At 38.4% G+C, this 25,660-nt stretch overlaps 1 protein-coding gene across 1 annotated transcript in view; it reads right to left on the reverse strand.

The window, feature by feature from the left end:
* LOC131027418 (uncharacterized) overlaps nucleotides 1-25,193 on the reverse strand; it is an 80,937-nt gene extending 55,744 nt beyond the window's left edge. Inside the window, exons 1-4 of the mRNA XM_057957474.2 lie at nucleotides 24,805-25,193; nucleotides 23,191-23,226; nucleotides 22,775-22,912; nucleotides 22,239-22,325 (exon numbers count right to left, since the gene is read on the reverse strand). Of these exons, the coding sequence (XP_057813457.2) occupies nucleotides 22,239-22,325; nucleotides 22,775-22,912; nucleotides 23,191-23,226; nucleotides 24,805-24,894 (351 nt within the window). The 5' untranslated portion in view covers nucleotides 24,895-25,193. The remainder of the gene's footprint in view (nucleotides 1-22,238; nucleotides 22,326-22,774; nucleotides 22,913-23,190; nucleotides 23,227-24,804) is intronic.
* Nucleotides 25,194-25,660: the final 467 nt, after the last annotated feature.

Below are 25,660 nucleotides of genomic sequence, written 5' to 3' on the forward strand. Positions count from 1 at the left end.
CTATCTCCACTGATACTGGGGAGGATTTTAGAAACGAAATTCATGAAAATGAGAATATTCCCTTGACTGAGGCAACTCCTTTGAAAATAGCTCCTCCCTCCTCTGATCAAAGTGAGAGCCAACAAGATCTACTCATGCTTCTGGAAAAGACTAAAACCTTACAGTCGGATATTTAAACTAAACTAGCAGATTCGCTACCATCCTCTCCTCTTGAGACTGGGAGTCAGCTGGTAATTGAAGACTGCAAAATTCACACTCAGGAAAAGGACGCTACTAGAAATCTGGGGGAGATGGGAGATAAGATTTGCTCTCCGCTGGGTATTGAATTGGAAGATGGAGAAATTGAGTCTTCCTCTTCGGAGTGGGAAGAAGACTTTGAGCCTGACTCTGATCTTATATTGGAGGATTCCACAAAAGGTTTTGGGAAGTCGGATTCAACCATTGACAAACCAAACTTCAAGCCAAAAGGAATGCGGGGGCGCAAGTCAAAAAAAATAATGCTAGCAATTGCTGGTGTAGCTAGTGGTCAAACCAAACTTAATTTAGGGAAGGGAAACGCCCTTCCCCAGGAGCAATGAAACTCTTATCTTGGAATGTCAAGGGCATTGAGCGCTTGATTAAGCGCCAGATTGATGACACCAAAGGAGATATTTGGCTACTACAAGAGACTAAATGGAGTAAGTCTGAGATTGATGCAAAAATGAGAGTTTGGAAATAGTGGAATGGTTTGTTTAGGCAATCGGATGGAGCCTCTAGTAGGTTGGAAATCATCTGGAATCCCATGAATGTTATGATCTCTCTTGTTGGGGAAGACAAAACTTGGCAACATTGTTTGGTAACTATCCTAGGACGGAATGAGAATTTCAATCTTTTTAATGTCTACGGACCATCTTCTGCTGGTGATAAACGTGCTCTCTGGGATCTTTTAGCTATCAAACTTTGCAGTATTACCGAAGGCAATTGCGTGGTTGCTGGGGACTTCAATGTGATCCTTTCTGGCAATGAAAAAAGTGGGGGCATTCAAAGGACTAGTACATCCCAGAAGGATTTTTTGGAATTTGTTGAGAAGAATCACCTAATAGACATTGTTCCTAAAAATGGAATTTTCACATGGACGAACCGGAGATCGGGTTTTACTAATATTATTGAACGGCTAGACCGGTTTCTTGTTACTGGTGATTGGCTAGGATAAAATATTGTATTAGAGTCATCGATTCTCCCGCTTATTGGATTAGATCACTACCCGATCTATCTAGAGGTCGCCAAGGGACAATCGGAGGGAGGTACCCCTTTCCGGTTTGAGAAAATGTGGCTTAGGGTGCCTAAGCTATATGATCTTATATCTGTTTGGTGGAATGAACCGGTTCTAGGGAATAATTTGAGATTATTCATACTCAATAAGAAGCTCAAGTATATTAAGGTTAAAATCAAAGAATTGAATATGAGCCATTTCAAGAATATTCATATGGAGAAATTAAGAATTAAAGCTGAGTTGGAAGAAATAACCAATTCTGTTATTACTTCAGGAATGAATGAGGATTTGTTTAACAATGAAAAATCCCTCAAATCTGATCTAAATGAAATCCTTCGGTGTGAGGAAATCCATTGGCGACAAAAATCAAGGGAGTTATGGCTTAAGGAAGGTGACAGAAACACCAAATTCTTCCATAGATCAGCCATTGCCATTCGCAATAGGAACAGAATATCGGAGATTAAGAAACCGGACAGAAACATTGTCAAAAACTATGAGGACATTGCGCAGGAAGCTGTAAGATTCTTTGAATCTTTAATGAATGGTGGTTGCCAGAATGATCATGAAGCAAGAGTCAAACTTCTTAACTCAATCCCATCCATAATATCTTATAGTCAAAATGCAGCTCTCTTTAATCCTATTACAATTGATGAAGTAAGGAAAATTACCTTCCAGCTGAATCCTGATAAGACTCCTGGCCCTAATGGCTTCCTTGTGGCTTTCTTCCAACAATTCTGGGATATCATTTCTCGAGATCGACACCTAGCAATAGAAGAATCAAGAAAGAAAATGACTATGTTAGGTGCTATTAATCACACCTTTTTGGCTTTAATCCCAAAAAAGCAAAAGCCTCCACAAATGAGTGATTTTAGGCCCATTGCTTTATGCAACACGGTCTATAAGATTGTAACAAAGATCATTGCCAACAGATTGAAGCCCCTACTTAAACACATCATATCGGATAAACAAAGTGGATTTGCCCCTGGAAGATCCATTGTGGAAGGCATTATCATTGCCCATGAAACGCTTCACACGGCTAGGAAAACCAAGGATTCCTGCATGATTTTAAAACTGGATATTCTGAAAGCTTATGATATGGTGGACAGGGGTCTCTTAATTGAAGTATTAAATAAATTTGGTTTTTGCAAGGAATGGATCACATGGGTCACGAGTTGTTTATCATCCCCCAAATTCTCCGTTTTGGTTAATGGCTCATCTCATGGCTTCTTTTCCACATCAAGAGGAATACGGCAAGGTGATCCAATGTCACCGTTTTTGTTTATCATAATGGCTGAAGCCTTAGGTCGATCAATAAGAGCTCTTCAACAAGATGATCGATGGCTTGGAGTCAATGTGGCAACAAGGGTTGAAAAAACGACTCACTTGCAGTTTGCCGATGATACCATTTTGTTTGGCTCGGCTTGTAGGAGAGAGGCAAGGGCAATAAAATCATGCCTCGATGATTACTGTATGGCTTCCGGGCAGAAAATCAATTGGAACAAATCTGAAGTGTTTTTTGTCAACACTCCGATTAACTTGCAAGGTGTCTTATCAAGGATTCTTAATCTAAGAGTTGCAAACTTCCCAGGGAAATTTCTTGGAACCCCCATCTTCATTGGCAGTAACAGAACTTGCTATTGGAAGCATCTTATTGATAAATGCAAATCCAAGTTTGCAATTGGAAAGGCAAGTGGTTATCCTCTGCTAGGAAACTCACTATGATAAAATCGGTCCTCTCTGCGCTACCGGTTTTTTCCATGGCGTGTCTGAGATTACCGATGGCAATTGAAGACGAATTGATCTCTATAATGAGAAATTTCCTATGGAATGGCTCGGATGACAAAGGGAAATTTCCTCTAATAGCTTGGAAAAAGATCTGCCAACCAAAAAAGGCAGGGGGTGCTGGCATTCGACAAATTTCAATTATGAATTTAGCTATGGGTGCTAAAATGGTTTGCGAAATTTGTAGTGGTGGTAAACAAAAATGGGCAAGGATTCTAAAACATAAATATTTGGACTCCCTGGAGCCAAAAAGGATTCTAACTATAAACAACCCCCCCAGAGGTTCGACCATCTGGAATTTTATTGTGGAAAGCAGGGAAATCATAAGCGATCAGGTTACCTGGGATGTCAAGAATGGAAGGGATGCCTCCTTTTGGATTGATTCTTGGGCTGATGAAGTTGCCTTATGTCTCAACCCTTCTCTGCAACCTATTATGGTAGAAACTTGTCGCCTCTAGGGTCACAATATCTGTGATTATGGTTACCCTATTCAAGAAAATGGCATTGCTAAGTGGATATGGCACTCCTTGGATCCCTTGGACTTGGATTAGCACCAAAAAGACTTGTTTGCCGACATTCTCAGCAAAAGGGTTATTTTCCCTTCCCCTGATAAGGACATTATTAGGTGGTGCGGTTCCTCTGATGGTAAATACAAGGTATGTTTTGGTTACAAATTGAAAGAAGTGGCTATAGACAAAAAGGATTGGCCTGTTAATCTTTTTTGGCATCAACATCTCCTACCCAAAGCAGGTTCATTTGCCTGGCTGGCTTGTCAAAGAAAGATTCTAACTAAAGAAAGACTCCATTCAATGGGCATCAATGGACCCAGTAGATGCATTTTATGTCAACAGCAAGAAGAGACTGCAGATCATCTACTTCTCCATTGCAAGTTCTCCAGTCACTGTTGGTGGCATTTCATGGGAAAATTGAGAATCTTTGGCCCCTTTCCATCAGGGTTGGATGAGTGGTTTCTGCAATGGCCTAAACCGGAAGGAAAGGCAATATTTGCTGATTTACTTTATATTTTACCATCTCTTCTAATTTGGGAAATTTGGAAAGAAAGGAATCGCAGAATTTTCCAGGGTAAAGAGATTAGCTTAACAACTCTATGTGGGAAAATTGAGAACCATCTAACTGAGCTCCTGAATGAGGCTACTCAATCCAAATCATTAAAGAAAACTATATATACGGACTGGGATTGGAAGATTAAGCTAGCACTTCCAAATTTGCTCATTCCACCGCTTTTTGGCAAGGGATCCCCAATGGATCAGGTCAATCCAAGATTGGGTGTTAAATGGGAAGCGTCAGAGCCTAGGTGGTTTAAGGTAAACTTCGATGGTGCTTCTGCTAGTAACCCGGGTCAAAGTGGTATTGGGTGTATATTGAGGAATTCCGATGGTATTTGTATAAAAGAAGGCTCTGAAAAGATTGGAGTTGCTACTAACAACGAAGCTAAATTCAGAGCGGCTTTAAGAGGACTGCAGCTAGGGATGGAGCTTGGGGTGCAGATAATTCGTCTGGAGGGAGACTCACTAAATGTGGTTAATGATGTCCGCTATAACAACACCCCTAGTTGGCGCCTTAACCAATGGCTTCAACTGGTTCTAGTGCTGCTAGCCACCTTTGATGAATTTCGGATTAGCCATATCTATAGGGAAGGCAATGGAGAGGCTGACAGACTCTCTAAAATGGCGATTGCCAACGATGACCCCCCCTAAGCACTCTGATTGGGTCTTTCTGACTAGTTTGTTATCCCACATGAGCTTCCATCAATTGATATGGTTTGATTATCTTGCCAGTAATGGTGCTTTCCGGTTGAGTTTGTCGGTTGTGGTCTCAACTGATTGTCTACTCCTTCCGGCTGATATGTTTCTCCGATTGTCCTATAGATGATGGTGTTAACCGGTTATATTGCCTCCACCGGTTGATATGGACTCCTGACTATCTTACTGGTGGTGGTGCTCACCGGTTGAGTTACTTGTCGGTTGCGTTCTCCATTTCTCCTTCCGGTTGAGATGTTTCTCCGATTGACCTACCGGTTGTGGCGCAAACCGGTTGTATTGCCTCCCCGGTTGGGCCACTATATTTTTTACTCAACCTAATGGTCGTGGTTCCCGGTGGATTGATCAACCGATTGATTTGGTTCACCAATTAAGGTTTCTTCTTGCCACTGAGACGAAGCTCTCTGTCGTCAATATTGGTTTATGCCGGTATGCGCCCCATGGCGATTGGACATGTGTGAACTTTTAATTGATATCTAGTTACGACTGGATCCTGTCAGGATATGCATATAATTACTTGATGGATAAAGACGGTCAACATTAAGTTGACAAACTTTGTCTCAGAAGTTGATTGGACACTGTCACTTCATGCATGTGTATTCAATAGGCATGAACTACTTGCCAGGCGCCCGTATCCCCTAGTTTGATGTCTTGCTACTTAACAAAGGAATGCCCTCATTTCCCCATCAAACATTTGCATTCTTCGCTCGGTGACTTGCAATGGAATCCCCAATTCTCCTTGAAGCTACTTGTCGATAGATGGCCTTCCTAGGCGAAATCACTGACAAACGTTTGCAGAAGGTCCTCTACTCTCGACACCCTCTTATTCTTCACAGCCTTAAAATGATACTGGGAAGGAATTCCTTATGGCCTATTGTTGACGTGTATTTTGTACACAATCATACACAGAATAAAATACCTAAAGGCATCTTATCCTCTCTTGAGAAAATAGTCTCTAACTGCTGAAGATTCGCGTAAAGGATCAGTTAGGTAGACTCCAAGGTTCTTTTAGTGGGGTCTCCACGTGTGGACAAGCTCCAGTGGTATGATGTGATTTGCTGGAATCACAAGGGGACTTACATTGAACTTCCGATCTGCTTTGCTGGACACAGGCTCTGACTAACTTAGATTAAAAAATGGAGAAAGGATAAGGGCGAAGAGAGGATCTAATCCTAATACTAAGAATGTAGGAGCAATGATTGGATTTTTGATGAAACTCTAACTAGGTCTTGATTTGACATCAATGGAACATCTACACAAGACTAGTGCGATCTTCTAAGGAAGCTTTATGATGTTCAAATCATCACCGCAGGCATAGATACCATCCAAGTTGATGCATATCAATGAAGAGGCGACAAATTGAAATTGAGCTTAAGTTGAATGATTCCAGTTGACTACGCAAGGCAAGTCTGCAATCAACAAACTGCTAGTAGTATGGATGTATGAATTCCATCATTAATCAATCGCATTTCCTCCATTCATCTAATCATCTACCATCTAAGATTGAAGACTTCAACAAGAAACCATGCAAATTGCAAGAAAAACGACATATTTCACCATTACTTCAATGAAAATGGAGTTTGTTTACAATCAATGGCAACAATTTCTTGCCTTGTCCTCCTATTCTACTCTAATTGCTATTCTATCAACTATATTCTAACTCTTCCAACTATTTACAACTCTCTCTAATCATCTAAAATTCTTTTTTACAAAATGAAATGCCTGGGCTTATATAGTGCCCACAATACAATTTGATGGCTTAGATCAATTCAAGATCAATGGCCAAGATTTTACAATGAAAAACCCTAATTAGGGTTTGTTACAACCATTACATAACATTTAATGCTTGACCAATGATAAAATTGTATTGCTTGGACACATGTCCCTTTTAGAAAAATCGACCAATGGATAGCCGGGGTAGGTACATCGGAGTTTGTGCCACCTTCCATGAGTTAAGTACATTGAATCTGGACATGCTGAGATGGACTTCACTGATTGGAGAAATGATGACTAGGACGCCACCTCATCTGACACTTGAAGCTTGCTAGATATTCAATTTGATGTCGTTGAGAGGCTATCTTTAATTAACTCTTGTTCTAACTCCTTTTGTCCTTGATGTGCAGGATGACGATGTACCTCGCCTTGGAACGCTGGATTGAAAGAGGTCGCCCATGTCTTGGCTTGATCGTCCTGGCGAAGACCGTCCTGGCGAAGACCGTCCTGGATCCGGCTTGATTTTCCTTGAAGAGACCTCCATTTGATGCCTACACAACATTTCAAAATTAGTAACATGATTTTGCAATACATAACATAAATTAGAGAGCAAATTTTAGGAAACTTAATGATAAGTCCTTTATTAATCATTTCCTAAAAACAACTGAGCTAAGGCAAAACAAAATAACAAAATTAAGGCAATGACAATCAAAATTCGAAATTAAAACAAGAGATCTTGCCATACCTTACTTGAGAGCTTAACTCTAAAATGCAAAATGAATAAAATTGCCTAGGCAAAATTGACGTAAGATGGTCATCAACGTGATTCTTCTTCAAAAAGACAACTTCGCCACCTTTGATATGTCCTTGGCAAGTTCGTTCAAGTGAGATTAAGTTCGCACCACCTTTGGATAGATGTTTCGCCTTGGATAAAACTAGTGCCTTCTTTTGTTTTGAAATGAAATTCGCTCCTTCAAACACACTTGCACTCCCTTGATGATGTTTGCGCCTTCCTTGACAAGACCCGCACCTTGAAGATAATTTCGCACTTCTCCCTTTGAGATCGCATGAAAAATGATAATGTGAAAATAATGATTCTCACCTCCCTTTATAGCGCTCATCTCACAATTACCACCTTAGGCCGACTTGATAATTAATAAGGCAAATTAAACGATTTTTTAATAAATAACAAGGCCGACTTTTATAAACCAATAAAATACCAAGCGCTCCTTTTGATTTTCTATTAATTAATAAATAATTAATTAAATGCCTTTGTCATTTAAATTAACAAATTCGATTTTTTACAAGGCAAAATAATTTAATTAATACATACCATGCGCTATTTAAATGCTTTTAATTAAATATCGATTTTTTTCTAGCATTTAAATAAATTTAAAAAATGTTTGTTTAGCGTCCAAAAATGAAAAAGTGGGAAGATACGTACCTCATCGCCTTGGTCCCTGACTGAGGGACAGGAGCGATTTTGCTCTTGTGGGCCTCATTTCACTTCATCACCTTCGAAAATTATATTCAACGGATTCGCAATGCCTCCTTTCATTCATTCATGCCTTGAGATCGGTTGAAATTTGGCGAGAAAATCATCTACAACAAAAATCGCTCTGGTCCCTTCCTGAGGGACAGGAGCGAAGTTAAGCATTTTATTGTTTTGATCAAGTCTGGATGCTCTATCATTTCGTCCTTCACCATGCCTTTGATGTCTCGATTCGTCCAAACAAGGTCAGGAATGGCTCAACTAAGCATTTTCGCTCTGGTCCCTTGGTGAGGGACACGAGCGATTCGCCTTGGTCCCTTGGAGAGGGACACGAGCGCATTTCGCTCTGGACCCTTGGAGAAGGACACGAGCGAAATTTGACTTTTCGCACTCTCGATCAGGACAATTTTAATGGAATATAACATTTAAGTATAAGTGACATTTCCTTCTATGTTTCTTCTTTCTTATACTTTAAGTTATATTCCATATATACTTTCAGGATGTTTGAGAGTGGTTTCAGACCTCCAGGAGTTATATTGCAAAATCTAGTTTTTGGAGGTTTTTTCAGTTTCCAGACTTAGTCAAATTCAGGATCAGGGCATTCCAGACTTAGCCAAATTTCAGGATCAGGACCTCACTCAAGCCGGACTTGCTACCCTGTTGATCTCCCCGACAGCACTTCAAGTTATATTCATTTGATAAAATGTACCTCTTTGGACCTTCTCACATCGTCAAGACGTTAAAATCTTGCAAGGACAAAGCAAAATTGGATTTGTAGCTCCGGTCCTTCACTGAGGGACAGGAGCGATTTAGGCAATTAGCACTGTTATGGACGTCCCAAAAATCTTCAATTTATATTCAACGCATTTATCTCATGTTTTTCCTTGTTTTTGAACGTAAACTTGCCTTGACCTTTGTCTGGATTTTGCATAATGAAGGAAATCGCTCTGGTCCCTGGGAGGGGGACGAGAGCTACAAGGTACCTCGCCCTGGTCCCTTGGAGAGGGACAGGAGCGATTTGGTCAATATAGGTCATTCTCCTTCGTTTTTGCACCTCAAATTATATTCATTTGGCAAAGCATCTTCCTTTGGACGTCCTCAAATCATTAAGTCATCAAAATCTTGCAAGGACAAGGCGAAATTTGAATTGTAGCTCCGGTCCTTCACTGAGGGACAGGAGCGATTTTCCTCCTAGAGGCATTTCTGTGCTCATGAAAATCTTCAATTTATATTCAATGGAAAGATCTCGCCGTTCTCCATCACTTCAAACGTAAAATTTGTCTGGACTCTGCAAGAATGATGAGATATTTGAGATTGAGCTCCTGTCCTTCACTGAGGGACAGGAGCGATTTTGCTCCTACAGGCCAAAATATCATGATTTTACACATTTTATCACTTCACAAGGCGAAAACAAATCATTTGAAATGCCTAGGATCAAAATTCAAAAAAGTCAAAATTTGGTCAAAAATATTCAATTGGACAAAAATTCACACTTCATCTTCAACACTTAGACAAATTTAAGCTCTGCCTCAACATTCCAATTGAAAATTAGACCATTCTGGCAAATTCATTGCATTCAAAATTTGCATTCTAGAAAAGGAAACTCAAAAGCCCCAAAACTGACTGGATTTTGGTCCGAAAAGACGGTAATTAGAACCCTAAGGCTTGACCCTAAATCCAGACAACTAACAAACTAACAAAACCCTAGAAAAAGCAAAGCGAAAACGAACAAAACGAGCAAAAAAAAACATGGGTCCCCATTTGCAATGGGGCGATGTGTGAAAACGTCACAACATCTAGCGCCACCTTGAATAAATGTTGAAAAACATTTCAGAGATAAAGACTCAATCGACACCTAGAACCTCTGGAAAATTCAACCAAGCTCATCAAGAGATTAGAAAATGCACTCAAAGTAGAAGGAGAATCTTTAACCAAATCTAGACACTTAGTCTTTGATTACCCAGGTGTGTGCAAGTGTATTCATTCCTCTCGACAAGACAACTATAACTTTCAGGTTCCCCTGTGATTAGCTACGTAGTTTATCTAAACTTCAAAAGCATCCTGGATAGAGCCTCGCTGCCAGCCAGACGTCCATAGTCCCGACGAGGTTATCGCCGCAAGCTCACGAATATTGCTCCATTGCCAGTCAGGCGTCTATAGCCCCGATGGAGTTACTCGCATATTCCCTTTAGCCAATTTTGATATTTCATTTTAGCTCATCTCTTTCTTTTTCTCTTTCTTCTCATTTTTTTTTTGATATTGCTTTTTCTCTTCGTCAATTCCTTTGGCTCGTAAGCAGTGAAGCTTACTAGGGTTTGAGAATTGCGGTGGCGCTGAAGCCAGATTTTAGATTTTTCACCAATCACAGCTTTGCCTGAAAACCATAATGACTCGGAGTCTTTTAATGTGTGAAGATATAGTAATCAACAGATGTCGGCATCAAGACACAGAAAATGATTCCCTTCCAAGTCAAATACAGGTCCTGATCAGATGATAAAGCTGAAGAGGAACAACCTCGGATTCCAAGCACTTCATGAATAGATATCTAAGAAATGAGTCTAACATAAGATCCAGGATATTGCCAGCGTGCGGGCAACAACACAAACGCCTTTCTCACAAGATGGAGACTCCCACTCAAGACACCTAAACTAAAGCAAACCGACCGACAAACCGACCCAAAGCAAACTAAACTAAAACGCACACCAAAAGAAAACAACTAAACTACCTGAGCCACACTAGATCATGAGTCAAATGACTCAAGGCAAATTAAGAACAAGGCTCAAAAGACCTCTAATCTAAAAACACAAAAAGAAAACCTACTCTAAACCTATATACAAGAGTCCTAGACTCGACACGACTCAAAGAAACAAAATATGTACACGACTTCACATGATTTCTCAGGTTGTGCAACAGGAGCATGGCAAACGTGATGGTTCTCAACCTAGCAAATTCATCCTTAAATACAGAAAGGCAAACTCTCACCATGCATTTCTCATACTCAAGCAAGTTTTCACTCAAAATGATCAACTGAGGTAATTCGTTAGGACCATGATCAATCCAAATGCAAGTTGTTTTCCCAAAATCCCCATAATCAAAATCATAATAACTTTCAAGGCTAGGATTAAGGAAAGAAACAACCTGGCATATTTCAGGCTCAGACGGAACTGTATTGTTGAAAGCGAGGTCACCAGCCGCTTCAGGAGGTCGCCATTGATGACGAATCATTCCACGAGTATCCACAACATATTGATCTTGATTAGGAAGTTCCTCTTGAAACAAGCTCAGCGCCCCCTCGAATAGCTCAAGATTCTTTGTTTTTACTGAGATATCTTGCATAAACCAAGCATCTTCATGAAATTTTGTTAGCATATCTTCAAAAATGAGAGTCTCCTTGATGGATTGAGCTTCAAACATCTCCTCTAGTGGATCAAAGATAATCTCAGGTGACCTTTCTTCTTCAAGTATAGTCTCGGGAGGTCGAAGTTGATGGTGGATCATATCACTCCCAGTAACTTGCTTATCTAGAAAAAATTTTGGTAGTAATTCCATCTGTGTTTCCTCTACAAAATCCTTCAATGCTCCCTCAAATAGCATAATGGTGATGAAATCTTCAAGCGCCCCTTTGAATTGTTCTTCATATCTGGGCTTACTTATGATGATTTGTATCTCTTTGTTCAATATCTTAACTTGATTGTCTTCTTCAATGAGAACATTCGAAAACTCTTGCAATTCAATCTCAAGGATCTCCTTTTGTAGTATAAGTGAGAATTCTTCAAGGAATGAGTCGTCCTCTTCTTTAATTGCTTGTTCAACTCCTAGATCTTCCTTTATTACTGCTGGGGTATCTTCAACTGATTCTTCAACTTTTGTTTCATGGTATTCTTTTTCAGGTGCAAGGCATGGCGAGCTATCCATTGTAATACATTGTCCCTCAGGTGCATTTGTATCGTCAACGTACAATTGATCCTTCTCACATTCAGATGTTGGAGCAATGTCCTGTTCATAGGTTCTCCTGAATTCGGCTGCGAGATGTGCACCCCAAGATTTGTTCATAATACACTCTTCCTCGGACAAAGTTGGCATTCCAAACTGGTTTCTGACTTGATTGATAGCCATTTCACATACTGAGCAAGTAAATTCCGAGTGAGGTGAGTTGTGAATTCTACACCACAATGGTAGCAATATGTTTTCAAGACGCATTTCGCCATCCAAAATGAGTTGACTCTCGATCATCCACATGAAGCTTAGAAGAGGATCCTTGGTTTCTGGGACACTGAAATTGTTTTCTTCTATTTCTGGTTTGGGGACATCCCAAAAGAAGATTTTTCCCTGCGCTGCCGATTCCATCCTTGATAAGTACTTCAAGCAATGCATTTCATCATGTTCCTCTGTCTCGTGAACTCGACACTGCCCTGGTCTTGCAAACTCGGACAATCTGCGTGGATAAAGTTGTGTATCTAATCTCCACCAAAGTTCAGGAAAATCAACTTGTTGCTCTTCGTGAAACTGTTGTCGCCCCATTGAGAAATCTTTCTTTTTTTGATTTTTTGATTTTTTGATTTTTTTGATTTTCTATTTTTCAATTTTTTTGGATTTTCTGGAATAAGAGAGATCTTGAATATCTCGGATTCAACTTGAACGTTCAACTGGTTCCAGCTTGATTCCTTCTTGCGTAAGTCCAACTAACGATCCAGCAGTCACCTTCCTTCGAGTGTTTGAGAAAAAGCTTTCCACTGATCTTCCTTGGATTCAAGAATTCGTGTTCACTGTCAAGCACTCCTCAGGATCTGACGTTCAAATGCTCTGCCCTCCTTCTAGCGCCAATTCTGTTGACGTGTATTTTGTACACAATCATACACAGAATAAAATACCTAAAGGCATCTTATCCTCTCTTGAGAAAATAGTCTCTAACTGCTGAAGATTCGCGTAAAGGATCAGTTAGGTAGACTCCAAGGTTCTTTTAGTGGGGTCTCCACGTGTGGACAAGCTCCAGTGGTATGATGTGATTTGCTGGAATCACAAGGGGACTTACATTGAACTTCCGATCTGCTTTGCTGGACACAGGCTCTGACTAACTTAGATTAAAAAATGGAGAAAGGATAAGGGCGAAGAGAGGATCTAATCCTAATACTAAGAATGTAGGAGCAATGATTGGATTTTTGATGAAACTCTAACTAGGTCTTGATTTGACATCAATGGAACATCTACACAAGACTAGTGCGATCTTCTAAGGAAGCTTTATGATGTTCAAATCATCACCGCAGGCATAGATACCATCCAAGTTGATGCATATCAATGAAGAGGCGACAAATTGAAATTGAGCTTAAGTTGAATGATTCCAGTTGACTACGCAAGGCAAGTCTGCAATCAACAAACTGCTAGTAGTATGGATGTATGAATTCCATCATTAATCAATCGCATTTCCTCCATTCATCTAATCATCTACCATCTAAGATTGAAGACTTCAACAAGAAACCATGCAAATTGCAAGAAAAACGACATATTTCACCATTACTTCAATGAAAATGGAGTTTGTTTACAATCAATGGCAACAATTTCTTGCCTTGTCCTCCTATTCTACTCTAATTGCTATTCTATCAACTATATTCTAACTCTTCCAACTATTTACAACTCTCTCTAATCATCTAAAATTCTTTTTTACAAAATGAAATGCCTGGGCTTATATAGTGCCCACAATACAATTTGATGGCTTAGATCAATTCAAGATCAATGGCCAAGATTTTACAATGAAAAACCCTAATTAGGGTTTGTTACAACCATTACATAACATTTAATGCTTGACCAATGATAAAATTGTATTGCTTGGACACATGTCCCTTTTAGAAAAATCGACCAATGGATAGCCGGGGTAGGTACATCGGAGTTTGTGCCACCTTCCATGAGTTAAGTACATTGAATCTGGACATGCTGAGATGGACTTCACTGATTGGAGAAATGATGACTAGGACGCCACCTCATCTGACACTTGAAGCTTGCTAGATATTCAATTTGATGTCGTTGAGAGGCTATCTTTAATTAACTCTTGTTCTAACTCCTTTTGTCCTTGATGTGCAGGATGACGATGTACCTCGCCTTGGAACGCTGGATTGAAAGAGGTCGCCCATGTCTTGGCTTGATCGTCCTGGCGAAGACCGTCCTGGCGAAGACCGTCCTGGATCCGGCTTGATTTTCCTTGAAGAGACCTCCATTTGATGCCTACACAACATTTCAAAATTAGTAACATGATTTTGCAATACATAACATAAATTAGAGAGCAAATTTTAGGAAACTTAATGATAAGTCCTTTATTAATCATTTCCTAAAAACAACTGAGCTAAGGCAAAACAAAATAACAAAATTAAGGCAATGACAATCAAAATTCGAAATTAAAACAAGAGATCTTGCCATACCTTACTTGAGAGCTTAACTCTAAAATGCAAAATGAATAAAATTGCCTAGGCAAAATTGACGTAAGATGGTCATCAACGTGATTCTTCTTCAAAAAGACAACTTCGCCACCTTTGATATGTCCTTGGCAAGTTCGTTCAAGTGAGATTAAGTTCGCACCACCTTTGGATAGATGTTTCGCCTTGGATAAAACTAGTGCCTTCTTTTGTTTTGAAATGAAATTCGCTCCTTCAAACACACTTGCACTCCCTTGATGATGTTTGCGCCTTCCTTGACAAGACCCGCACCTTGAAGATAATTTCGCACTTCTCCCTTTGAGATCGCATGAAAAATGATAATGTGAAAATAATGATTCTCACCTCCCTTTATAGCGCTCATCTCACAATTACCACCTTAGGCCGACTTGATAATTAATAAGGCAAATTAAACGATTTTTTAATAAATAACAAGGCCGACTTTTATAAACCAATAAAATACCAAGCGCTCCTTTTGATTTTCTATTAATTAATAAATAATTAATTAAATGCCTTTGTCATTTAAATTAACAAATTCGATTTTTTACAAGGCAAAATAATTTAATTAATACATACCATGCGCTATTTAAATGCTTTTAATTAAATATCGATTTTTTTCTAGCATTTAAATAAATTTAAAAAATGTTTGTTTAGCGTCCAAAAATGAAAAAGTGGGAAGATACGTACCTCATCGCCTTGGTCCCTGACTGAGGGACAGGAGCGATTTTGCTCTTGTGGGCCTCATTTCACTTCATCACCTTCGAAAATTATATTCAACGGATTCGCAATGCCTCCTTTCATTCATTCATGCCTTGAGATCGGTTGAAATTTGGCGAGAAAATCATCTACAACAAAAATCGCTCTGGTCCCTTCCTGAGGGACAGGAGCGAAGTTAAGCATTTTATTGTTTTGATCAAGTCTGGATGCTCTATCATTTCGTCCTTCACCATGCCTTTGATGTCTCGATTCGTCCAAACAAGGTCAGGAATGGCTCAACTAAGCATTTTCGCTCTGGTCCCTTGGTGAGGGACACGAGCGATTCGCCTTGGTCCCTTGGAGAGGGACACGAGCGCATTTCGCTCTGGACCCTTGGAGAAGGACACGAGCGAAATTTGACTTTTCGCACTCTCGATCAGGACAATTTTAATGGAATATAACATTTAAGTATAAGTGACATTTCCTTCTATGTTTCTTCTTTCTTATACTTTAAGTTATATTCCATATATACTTTCAGGATGTTTGAGAGTGGTTTCAGACCTCCAGGAGTTATATTGCAAAATCTAGTTTTTGGAGGTTTTTTCAGTTTCCAGACTTAGTCAAATTCAGGATCAGGGCATTCCAGACTTAGCCAAATTTCAGGATCAGGACCTCACTCAAGCCGGACTTGCTACCCTGTTGATCTCCCCGACAGCACTTCAAGTTATATTCATTTGATAAAATGTACCTCTTTGGACCTTCTCACATCGTCAAGACGTTAAAATCTTGCAAGGACAAAGCAAAATTGGATTTGTAGCTCCGGTCCTTCACTGAGGGACAGGAGCGATTTAGGCAATTAGCACTGTTATGGACGTCCCAAAAATCTTCAATTTATATTCAACGCATTTATCTCATGTTTTTCCTTGTTTTTGAACGTAAACTTGCCTTGACCTTTGTCTGGATTTTGCATAATGAAGGAAATCGCTCTGGTCCCTGGGAGGGGGACGAGAGCTACAAGGTACCTCGCCCTGGTCCCTTGGAGAGGGACAGGAGCGATTTGGTCAATATAGGTCATTCTCCTTCGTTTTTGCACCTCAAATTATATTCATTTGGCAAAGCATCTTCCTTTGGACGTCCTCAAATCATTAAGTCATCAAAATCTTGCAAGGACAAGGCGAAATTTGAATTGTAGCTCCGGTCCTTCACTGAGGGACAGGAGCGATTTTCCTCCTAGAGGCATTTCTGTGCTCATGAAAATCTTCAATTTATATTCAATGGAAAGATCTCGCCGTTCTCCATCACTTCAAACGTAAAATTTGTCTGGACTCTGCAAGAATGATGAGATATTTGAGATTGAGCTCCTGTCCTTCACTGAGGGACAGGAGCGATTTTGCTCCTACAGGCCAAAATATCATGATTTTACACATTTTATCACTTCACAAGGCGAAAACAAATCATTTGAAATGCCTAGGATCAAAATTCAAAAAAGTCAAAATTTGGTCAAAAATATTCAATTGGACAAAAATTCACACTTCATCTTCAACACTTAGACAAATTTAAGCTCTGCCTCAACATTCCAATTGAAAATTAGACCATTCTGGCAAATTCATTGCATTCAAAATTTGCATTCTAGAAAAGGAAACTCAAAAGCCCCAAAACTGACTGGATTTTGGTCCGAAAAGACGGTAATTAGAACCCTAAGGCTTGACCCTAAATCCAGACAACTAACAAACTAACAAAACCCTAGAAAAAGCAAAGCGAAAACGAACAAAACGAGCAAAAAAAAACATGGGTCCCCATTTGCAATGGGGCGATGTGTGAAAACGTCACAACACCTATCACAGGTACAGAGCCAATGTCGATATCCCGGCTTTTTTCCTTACAATGGTAATATACATGGGGACTAGCAAGCAGAGAACGAAGCTTTTAACTCAAATGGTGTTTAAACACCGCCTGCTGGGGTAAATTGATGCCGCGTTGGACAATATTGATGGCAACTTGAGAATACCGCTTCCCCAAAATTACTATATGTCCTTGGGCAACGAGGCGAAGGTGAGAAAGTTTGTGATTGTGAACTCTCTGGACTATGATGCTCTTTAAGAAACCTGGCCTGCCATTACTAGGAATATTGAATTTCTGTTTAAGGCGACAGGCATTCAAAATGGCTTCACGTCGGAATGGAGGGAAAAATATCTTCGAGATGAAGGGTTAGCGGGTGCAGAAGGATTTGGCATTCTGGAGAATGGAGATTTGGTTGATGGCAATGTCTGGGGGTTTGGGCTTGGTGAGGAGTGTTTCCCAAATGACTACCGACTCCCTAGGGAGAAGGCTGAATTAGCGGCTCACTCGACCTGTGGCACTGAATGCCCAATAATCCTGGATGCGGCTCGTGCTCCTGTGGATGATGACTTTGAAGACTCCCAATGATTCCGGTTGTGTCACCTTTCTCATGTTTCTCTGTTTTTTGGTTATTGTTTTTTTGTTTGAAGGCCTCTAGCCGGTTTTGTTATCTACTTCCAACAGTTGTCGACTGGTGTTTTGTACTTGTCCAACCTCCATTGCTGGTTTCTTCTTGTATGAGGAATAGAGCTAGGGTAAGGGGTTTTCTTCCTGGTTCTTTCCCCCTACCGCTCTCACTGAACCAGGCCTTGTATTCTCCTATTTTGATTAATACAAGGGTGCTGCCCCTTTGCAGCTATTTACTTAAAAAAAAAATAGTGTGGAGTTTCAAATGACAACCATATGAGATCCCATGTATAATGGTTACACTTGATTGCTGAAATTAAAATTAAAATGTCTTTTGTTAAAGGAGGAAATGAACAATTATATCAATCTGTAGATAGACTCGAGAATAAGTAGCCCGTGCATTTTGAACAACATAATGTACTTCAAGTAAAAGAGGTAAAGAAATATTGTGACACCTGTGCTATAATTTATGAACCTATTTCAGAATTAGTTTTACAACAAATAATAGTTAGGAAGTTAAATCATCATTGAACCATTAACATATGACAAATACTCATCAATTAATCACATTTTTAGGTAAGAATTAAATAAATAAAAAATAAAACTGTTTGCTTCTTTTATGATTTGCAAGTTAACTGGAAATTCAAAATGATTTGCATTTTTCTCATGTTCATAAAATATTTAAGTTCTCAAAAAAAGTATTTAATTTGCATGAAGAATGTGCATGAAAGATCCCTGCTTATAATTCTGATCCAAACTACTGAATGTTTGGAATTTTGGTACCTTGACCAGCGAATGTGTTTTCGTATTTTTGTAAGTTCTTTTCCAGTTTTTGGTTGTTCTTGGGTTTTTGACAATGCATAAAAGAAATCAATTTTCAGATTTCTTATTTTATTAACAGCAAATACTAAATGCAAGAGATTATTGGATTTCAATACATTAATGTCAAATATGACCTACCAGAGGTCCCACGCCATGCCTGGAGGCTGTGTTATTGACTACAACTGCTGCTACAAGAGTCTCCAACGCTCATCAACAGCTTTAATAAGCTTTATTCATCATTCTAATAAATAACAAAAACAATTAAGGAAGTGGAATGCAAAGATGAAGCTTTTCCCAAATTCTTGCCAAGAGAACCACCAAGATTTGGCACCAAATTCCCAATGAATTGCTGATAGCTCCCAAATAAGCTGAGATATGATCAATCTGATCAACCAACTGATTCCCCTATAGCCTGACAGTGATTTTGCACACAAACCCTGCCACTGAAACCTTCTAATTTATTTTATTGCAAACCCCAGGCTGCTGAAATGGTACGGCCAGCATGGGGAAATGGTACGGCTTGCATAGCCTTCAAATATGGACTGAAAACTCACAATTATCTGCCCAGATCTGATCGTGGTTTTCAAGAAATACTGATTCCCAGGTTTGCTTGCTGAATGGGCCCTTCAATGGCCTGAAACAAGCTTCTAATGTGTCCCACGTGGTGCCTGTAGAAGGGATTTCGTCCTTCTGAAGCCAAATTTGAGGGTATCGTCCCAAACTTGAAGATCTCAGGAAAGTTGCAGACCTGCAAATTACCAATGCTGAAAAATAACAAATGCATAATGCCTTCCAAAATCCTTTACCATCTCTTTTAATCCTCTTGCCCTAATACGAACCCCATAAAAGCATCTTTTAAGATTCCAAATGGAATCTTAATCTTCCAAACTTGTACGCCCAACTTGAGGGGTTATTTGTCATTAAAGAGGGGCCAATGAAATATTATAAAACAACCTAGGTAAATGTGCCAAGGTAATTTCATAAAGTCGTTTTATAATAACTTGCAGCTTAACCTTTTCTATTTTTAGAAAAAGTGCTTTTATAACTTTAACTTATAAAGTTACTTTATTAACTTACCAAAGTCATAAAAATGACTAAGTATAAGATTCCCCTTGGCAAGTAGACCATCCCCAAACACTAGAATTCCCCTGTGGAGATGAGTGTCAGGTATATTTCCTTTCTTGATAAGTTACTCAGGGAGAGGGGACATTACAGTGCATGTGAAATTAAAATCTAAATTTCCTTCTGCAGCACAATGTACATTGATGCAGCTTTACCATTCCATGTTAAGAAGGTCTCCACAAGAGGGAATTAGACAGTGCATTCATTTTTATATTCCTATTTTGGTCACAATATCCTAGTAGCATTGTTAGGTAACAATAATATGACAATCATATAATCACCATTTAAACAATTAACCACAATAATTTATCATTAGTATTGTTATCACACATTATGCACCAAGTGGCAAAAGCATTAAATTGAGTATTTGAACTTGTAGACATCTAAATCTGACTGTATCCTAACATCACCCAATTCATCCAGCATATGTCCCCTTCAAGCACCAATTAAATAAAACTAATTATTTAATTAACTGTGCCAATCATCTTCCTAGTATTAATTAAACAAATTCGAGATTTTTATAGTTAAGTTCACCGTTCATATCCCAATCTTCAAAAAATTAAATAAATAAAACTTATTTATTTAATTCTCAAATTCCCCTTCAAAATCATTAGTTTACTAAGAATAAATTAGTTACTTAATTCATCACATGCACAATCCTAAACATCATTAATCAAGTCAACCTTGCACATGGCTCTATGCATGTAGATGGCCCCACTTTTCAAAAGTCTTCATAAAGTACTCTCATCAAATCTTGTCCATCCATTCAAACTAAAAATCCTAGCCCTTCACAAGACTCCCAAAAATGGACTCTCGATCCATACCCTCCATCCTCCACCAAGAAGATGTCCACCATTTAAAATCCTTGGATCATGGATATTCCTCATATGCACCAATCACAAGGTGCCACTTGGGAGGCTCCTCATGTATCCAATTGTCTCAATCAATCTCTTCCATTTATCACTCTAGTCAATCTCAACCCTTGGTCCTCCATCCTTCAAGTCTATAATATCTCATTCTATGAGCTATTTTCAAAGAATTCATGGAATTCACAATCATTCTATCTATCAATTTGAGCACCTTACATCCAATATTTCATCTTTTATGTAGAGTCTTTTAGCTCAATATAGGGGTGGCAGTCAGGTGTAGAATAAGGGTTTAAATTTCATAATTTAAGTTCTTTATTTATGTTTTACACTTGCTTGCCACATTTTGGCATGTCTGGCGGTACCCCCATCCCTTCTGACATCTATTTCTAGTTCTTTTTTGTAGCTTGGTGTTGCAGGTTAGCGTTTTAGACTTTAGAGTATGCATCTCTGCTTTCAGTGTGTTTGCACTTCAATGCATCTGTCAACATTCTTAAAAATCAACAAACCCAACAGCTTTAACAATTTTTCTCGTCCTTTTTGCAGAATTTGGACTCTTTTTTCATCTATTGTGCAAGGTTTTTGCTTCATTATCTATTTTATGCTTGCATAATCATTTGTGTTCAGATTTAACCCCCTGTTTTGTAGAGTTTCTTGTGTTTTTTATCTCTATCACAGTTTAGTGCACTTGTGAATGATTTGGCATTTTCATCACCCCATGGTATCTCTGTTTTACAAATCAGCACTTTCATTTTCCACCCCTAAACTTTCATTTTCTATCATTTTTGAGCTTTTTGTCTTTCTATTTTTCAGGTTTTTCAATTTCCTGATTTGCAAATCTGCTTTTTTACCATCATTGCTAAATGACACTTTGCAGATTTCTGTTTTTTTTGGCATTTTTGCTAATGTTTGTCATTCTGCTGTGCAGGTTCACATTTTAACATGTTTGTGCACCTTCAGCTGTTTGTGTCTATAAATCAATGTTTCTACCTTCACAAATCAACACACCAGAGGTAATTTATTGATAGAACAAAACCTATCTTTCAAGATTTCTGTTCCTGTTTTAGCCTCTACATTCTGGTTTTAGCATCTACATTATGATATTAGTGTTTCTATTTCTCTATCATTTTTCTTGGGTTTTGTACTAACCATTGTTTACAACTTGTAAGTGCTGACTGTTTTGCAACTAATCTCTGTAAACCTATGTTTCCAAAGTAGAAATCTACATTGAACATGTGACTAACTACAAAACTTTATGAGTGAAATTAGAAAATTTATGCAAAGGAACCCTGTAAACTGACCATACAAGTTCCAAAAACATAGAAAGTTTTAGCAGAACCAATCTTTTTACAAAATAACAGGTTGCGATGAAAAGTTCAAGTCATTGAAGTGTTAAGATAGCTGTGGCAAGATCCAAGGCACTCTAATCCATTAGATAGCAATAAACTGCAATGTTGTCATCAACCAAACAAAGACATTGTCTTGAAGAACAAAAAGCTGCGATTGTATTTCAAGCCAGAAATCCTAACCATTTTGGTTAAATACACTACCTAAGTTAAAGCCCAAAGTAACCAAGTTTTTACTTTTTAACCTCATATTTATAGAAAAAAAATGTTGTGAATGCAGTTTACCCATCTGCTTAGGAATACTCCCTTGGCAAAGTCATCTAATTCAATTCATTTGATATTAAACAACAAAGTAAAATAAACCGACAATGTTAACATCTGTAAAGTATAACTTTTAATATGTGCATGTATAGTTATATGAAAAAACATGATTGAACCCCACTCAAGTACCAAAGTTTTACTTATGTTTAAGACTTACCATTTGACCAACTGCAGCTGTGACAACTGTTGATGGATCAAGAAATGGCACTTCTGATGAAGCAACGGTACTCACATTTTCTACAACCTGCCATCACCATTAATCAGAAAAATTGAATATACCAACTCTGAATAATCACACCTGTGTAGTAAGTGTAAGCATCAGATTCTCAATTTAAAACTGACTCGCATCAACATCACATCAACTAAGCACTATACTGGTGAATCAGTGATTGATTGGAGACAAGTATTAAATGAGTGCTTCCGTAAAATCAAAACGAATACCTCTGTCCTCTAATCAAGTACTTCTCTAAAAGTTAACTCTGCCTTTGGTATACCTCTTCCAAGGACCAAATTATGCATGCATTTTTTCTTTTTTTAGATATACTTTCAGAAAGTTTCACACACACTGCAAATGCCAAGATATATATACGAAAAATGAAGTCTTGAAACTTAAACTGGGAATCTGCAATTTATATTTCATATACTTCAAATTTCCACCTTATAATAAAATTACCATTAAGAAAATAAACATACAAGATCTCCAGAAGAATCTTGTTCATTGGCAAGATCTTGAAGAAACCACAATGCACTTTGATTATCTGCAACATCTTGCTTTAGATCCAATAGCTCAATTATCAGGCTTTCGTCACGATTTGGATCTGCAAATGCCTCCTTCACACATGAACAGGAAAATTTGCAAAGTGAAATTATATGTTAACGTCAATAATCTTGATCTTCCAAAGAGCATTCAGTGTTAATTTTATACTCCAAGAACCCCATAGTGTATCTCGTATAAACTGAGATTGTAAAACCCTGTTGACAATATATGGCAAATAAATTGCTCGAGGAAATCCACCATACATGAAACTAGATGAAAATTTCATTTCTTAAAAGCATTGAAAATTGCAAAGGAACTCCTATAAAAAGCAGTTGGAGAAAAAAGGTAGAACCTGATGATCCGGAACCTCCCTAATATTGCTCAGATCCTGCAGGCCAACAATAAGAATATGATGCTTCTGTTAGCCATTGACATTCCATCAACATCTAAATATAAGAGCATAATTACAACTTCATTGCTCATAATTAAACTAATATTATTTACAAGTTCAGAAACATCAGTTATGCCCCTTCTGCAATTCAACAGGTATTGTTTGGTTCCTCAATTTATAACTGTAACTCTATTTTAATATTGACCTTCCCAGAAGTGTGCTACCTGTTAAGTGGTCTTCAACTATTAGATAAACCGTGATAGTGATTTGTTAAAGAAATCACAGAGAGCACTTAGCGGAAAATGCTCAGTTAAAGGTAATTTATTACGGTGTTCTGTATGTTAATCAGTCTCTTGCCTGACTTGGTTGGCAACTGTTTTACTTCTCGAAGTTTATTAAACATCTTCTTTACCATTAAGATGGCAAGGAATGTGCCGAAATTGGCATGATGTGATGGTTAAGTTGTGGTATTGTTGTTCTTGCCATCAAGGTTCAAACCCCTTTGGGGTGCTATTGTTGAATGAGGTCCCCCATTTGTGACCTCACCAATTCATTTCTCCAGGTCACAAGCATTAACCCCTTAAAAAAATTAAAAAAGATGCCCAGGAATGGTGTCACAATTTAGAAAGTGATAAGAAGAGATGAAGAAGATTCAGTCACTGCTTGAGCAATGGTAGAGAGAACATTGGCTGGGTTTGACAGAAGAAGCTTATTCCACATTTTGAAGATATATACAAACTCCTGGTTGAGGACTTTAAAGAAGATGGCTCTCTTATAAACTGGAAGGTGTGGGAAGACCCAGGAACATCTTAAGAGCAGAATTCAGTTTGAGAAGGTTGTGGCTGTCAATATTCGTACCAAAAAATATTGCTGCCCATGTAGTTAGAAAGCAATTAACAAAATCGATGTCAATCAGCTTACACCAAGATTCAGTCAAAAAGTTCAGACAATTGAAAAGAAACATTAGATTCCAAAGGACTCTGTGAAAGGCATCAGTTTATTTATTGAATTACATTGCCAATCCAACAAGGATTTAGGATAAGTAAATCCTTGATAAACAATTATTTATTGATTTTTTAGTATAACATGGAGACACATCCCCTGGCTACACCTTTCAAAGAAAACTGTTTCTTGGAGATGGGGTGTCATGGAGGAAATGTCTCCCTGATGCAGGAGAAATATCTAGCACACAGGAGACATCGCCAGATTAGTCTAGACACCTAGGCAAGCTTGGTCCTGCCTATCCGAACTAAGAAATTCAAATTCGCAGGAATTTTGCAGGGCATGCAGAATATGTCAACAGAATTTGTTATACTAGAGATAGCAAGACAAAGAATTGCAAATTTTGGGTAGCTTGAATTCGCAAGAAATATTGTCAACCAAAAGAGGGTAACTGAGATGAAGGGACTCGTTTATATTTGGGAATCCATTTTATTGATGAAACTTATGTGTATCAGACGCATGCTCCACACCCTAATTTCGAAATGGCATCCATGTCCCAGAAATCACTAGACTCTGAATGTTTAAAGTCATCAAATAGTATTTAAAAAATAGATGAAACAAATATGAAATTACCTGAAAACGCTGCGGAAAGGTGCTGGAAATGGAGCCTCCGAACAGAGGGCGCTCAAAACAGGGTTCTGCGGGCACGGCTAAGTCCGGCATTTTTTCTTTAGCGCTTATTTACTCCCGCTCGCTCTGGATTATTTAAATTCCTGCTTCGACCATGCCGCTTGTGTAGTGGAAGTATTATAAACTTAAATTTGCGGAGAATATACGCTAACTCGACTTTTGGATTTTTTAAATTTAACGGCTCAGTTGACCACTTTGCACTTGTGTGGCCACCAAGTTACGTGCCAAAAACGATCAGAAAGGGAGATAGCCGCTGTCTTTTCTGATTCATTGCAGAGGCAGCCGCTCGGAAGTTCAGACTTCACAGAATAGAGCTCATTGACGATTATTTGTTTTTGCTTTATTGAAAGCGTGATCTATCTCATGTAATTTATTTATTTTTAAATCCAATTTATTTGAAGGCTAATTTTATTTTATGTGATCTTATTTTTATTATTATTATTATTAGATATTTATGTTCCCTGATCACGCAATTAGTATCATAACATACATAAATCGATATTAAATTATCATATATTATTATATATAACTATAATATTAATATAATTAGCAATTGCATCTTGGTGTGTAATGGGTAGGACGAAAAGGTGTGGAAGGTTTATTGTGAAAAAATTTGGTCTATTTTTTGCATTAATTGTCTAGTACATGAGGTCAACTAGTACACCATTTATCAAATGATATTGTTTGTGTAATAAATGTCTTAGTGGTGAAGTGGTAGCTTCATTTAAATTAGCCATCCACTTATAGAGATTCAAACATGATTGAAACAATACCTCTCAATGAGGAAGACAATCAAGCT

This window comes from Cryptomeria japonica, chromosome 3 (assembly GCF_030272615.1).
Source record: "Cryptomeria japonica chromosome 3, Sugi_1.0, whole genome shotgun sequence".
In the NCBI taxonomy this organism is placed as follows: Eukaryota; Viridiplantae; Streptophyta; class Pinopsida; order Cupressales; family Cupressaceae; genus Cryptomeria; species Cryptomeria japonica.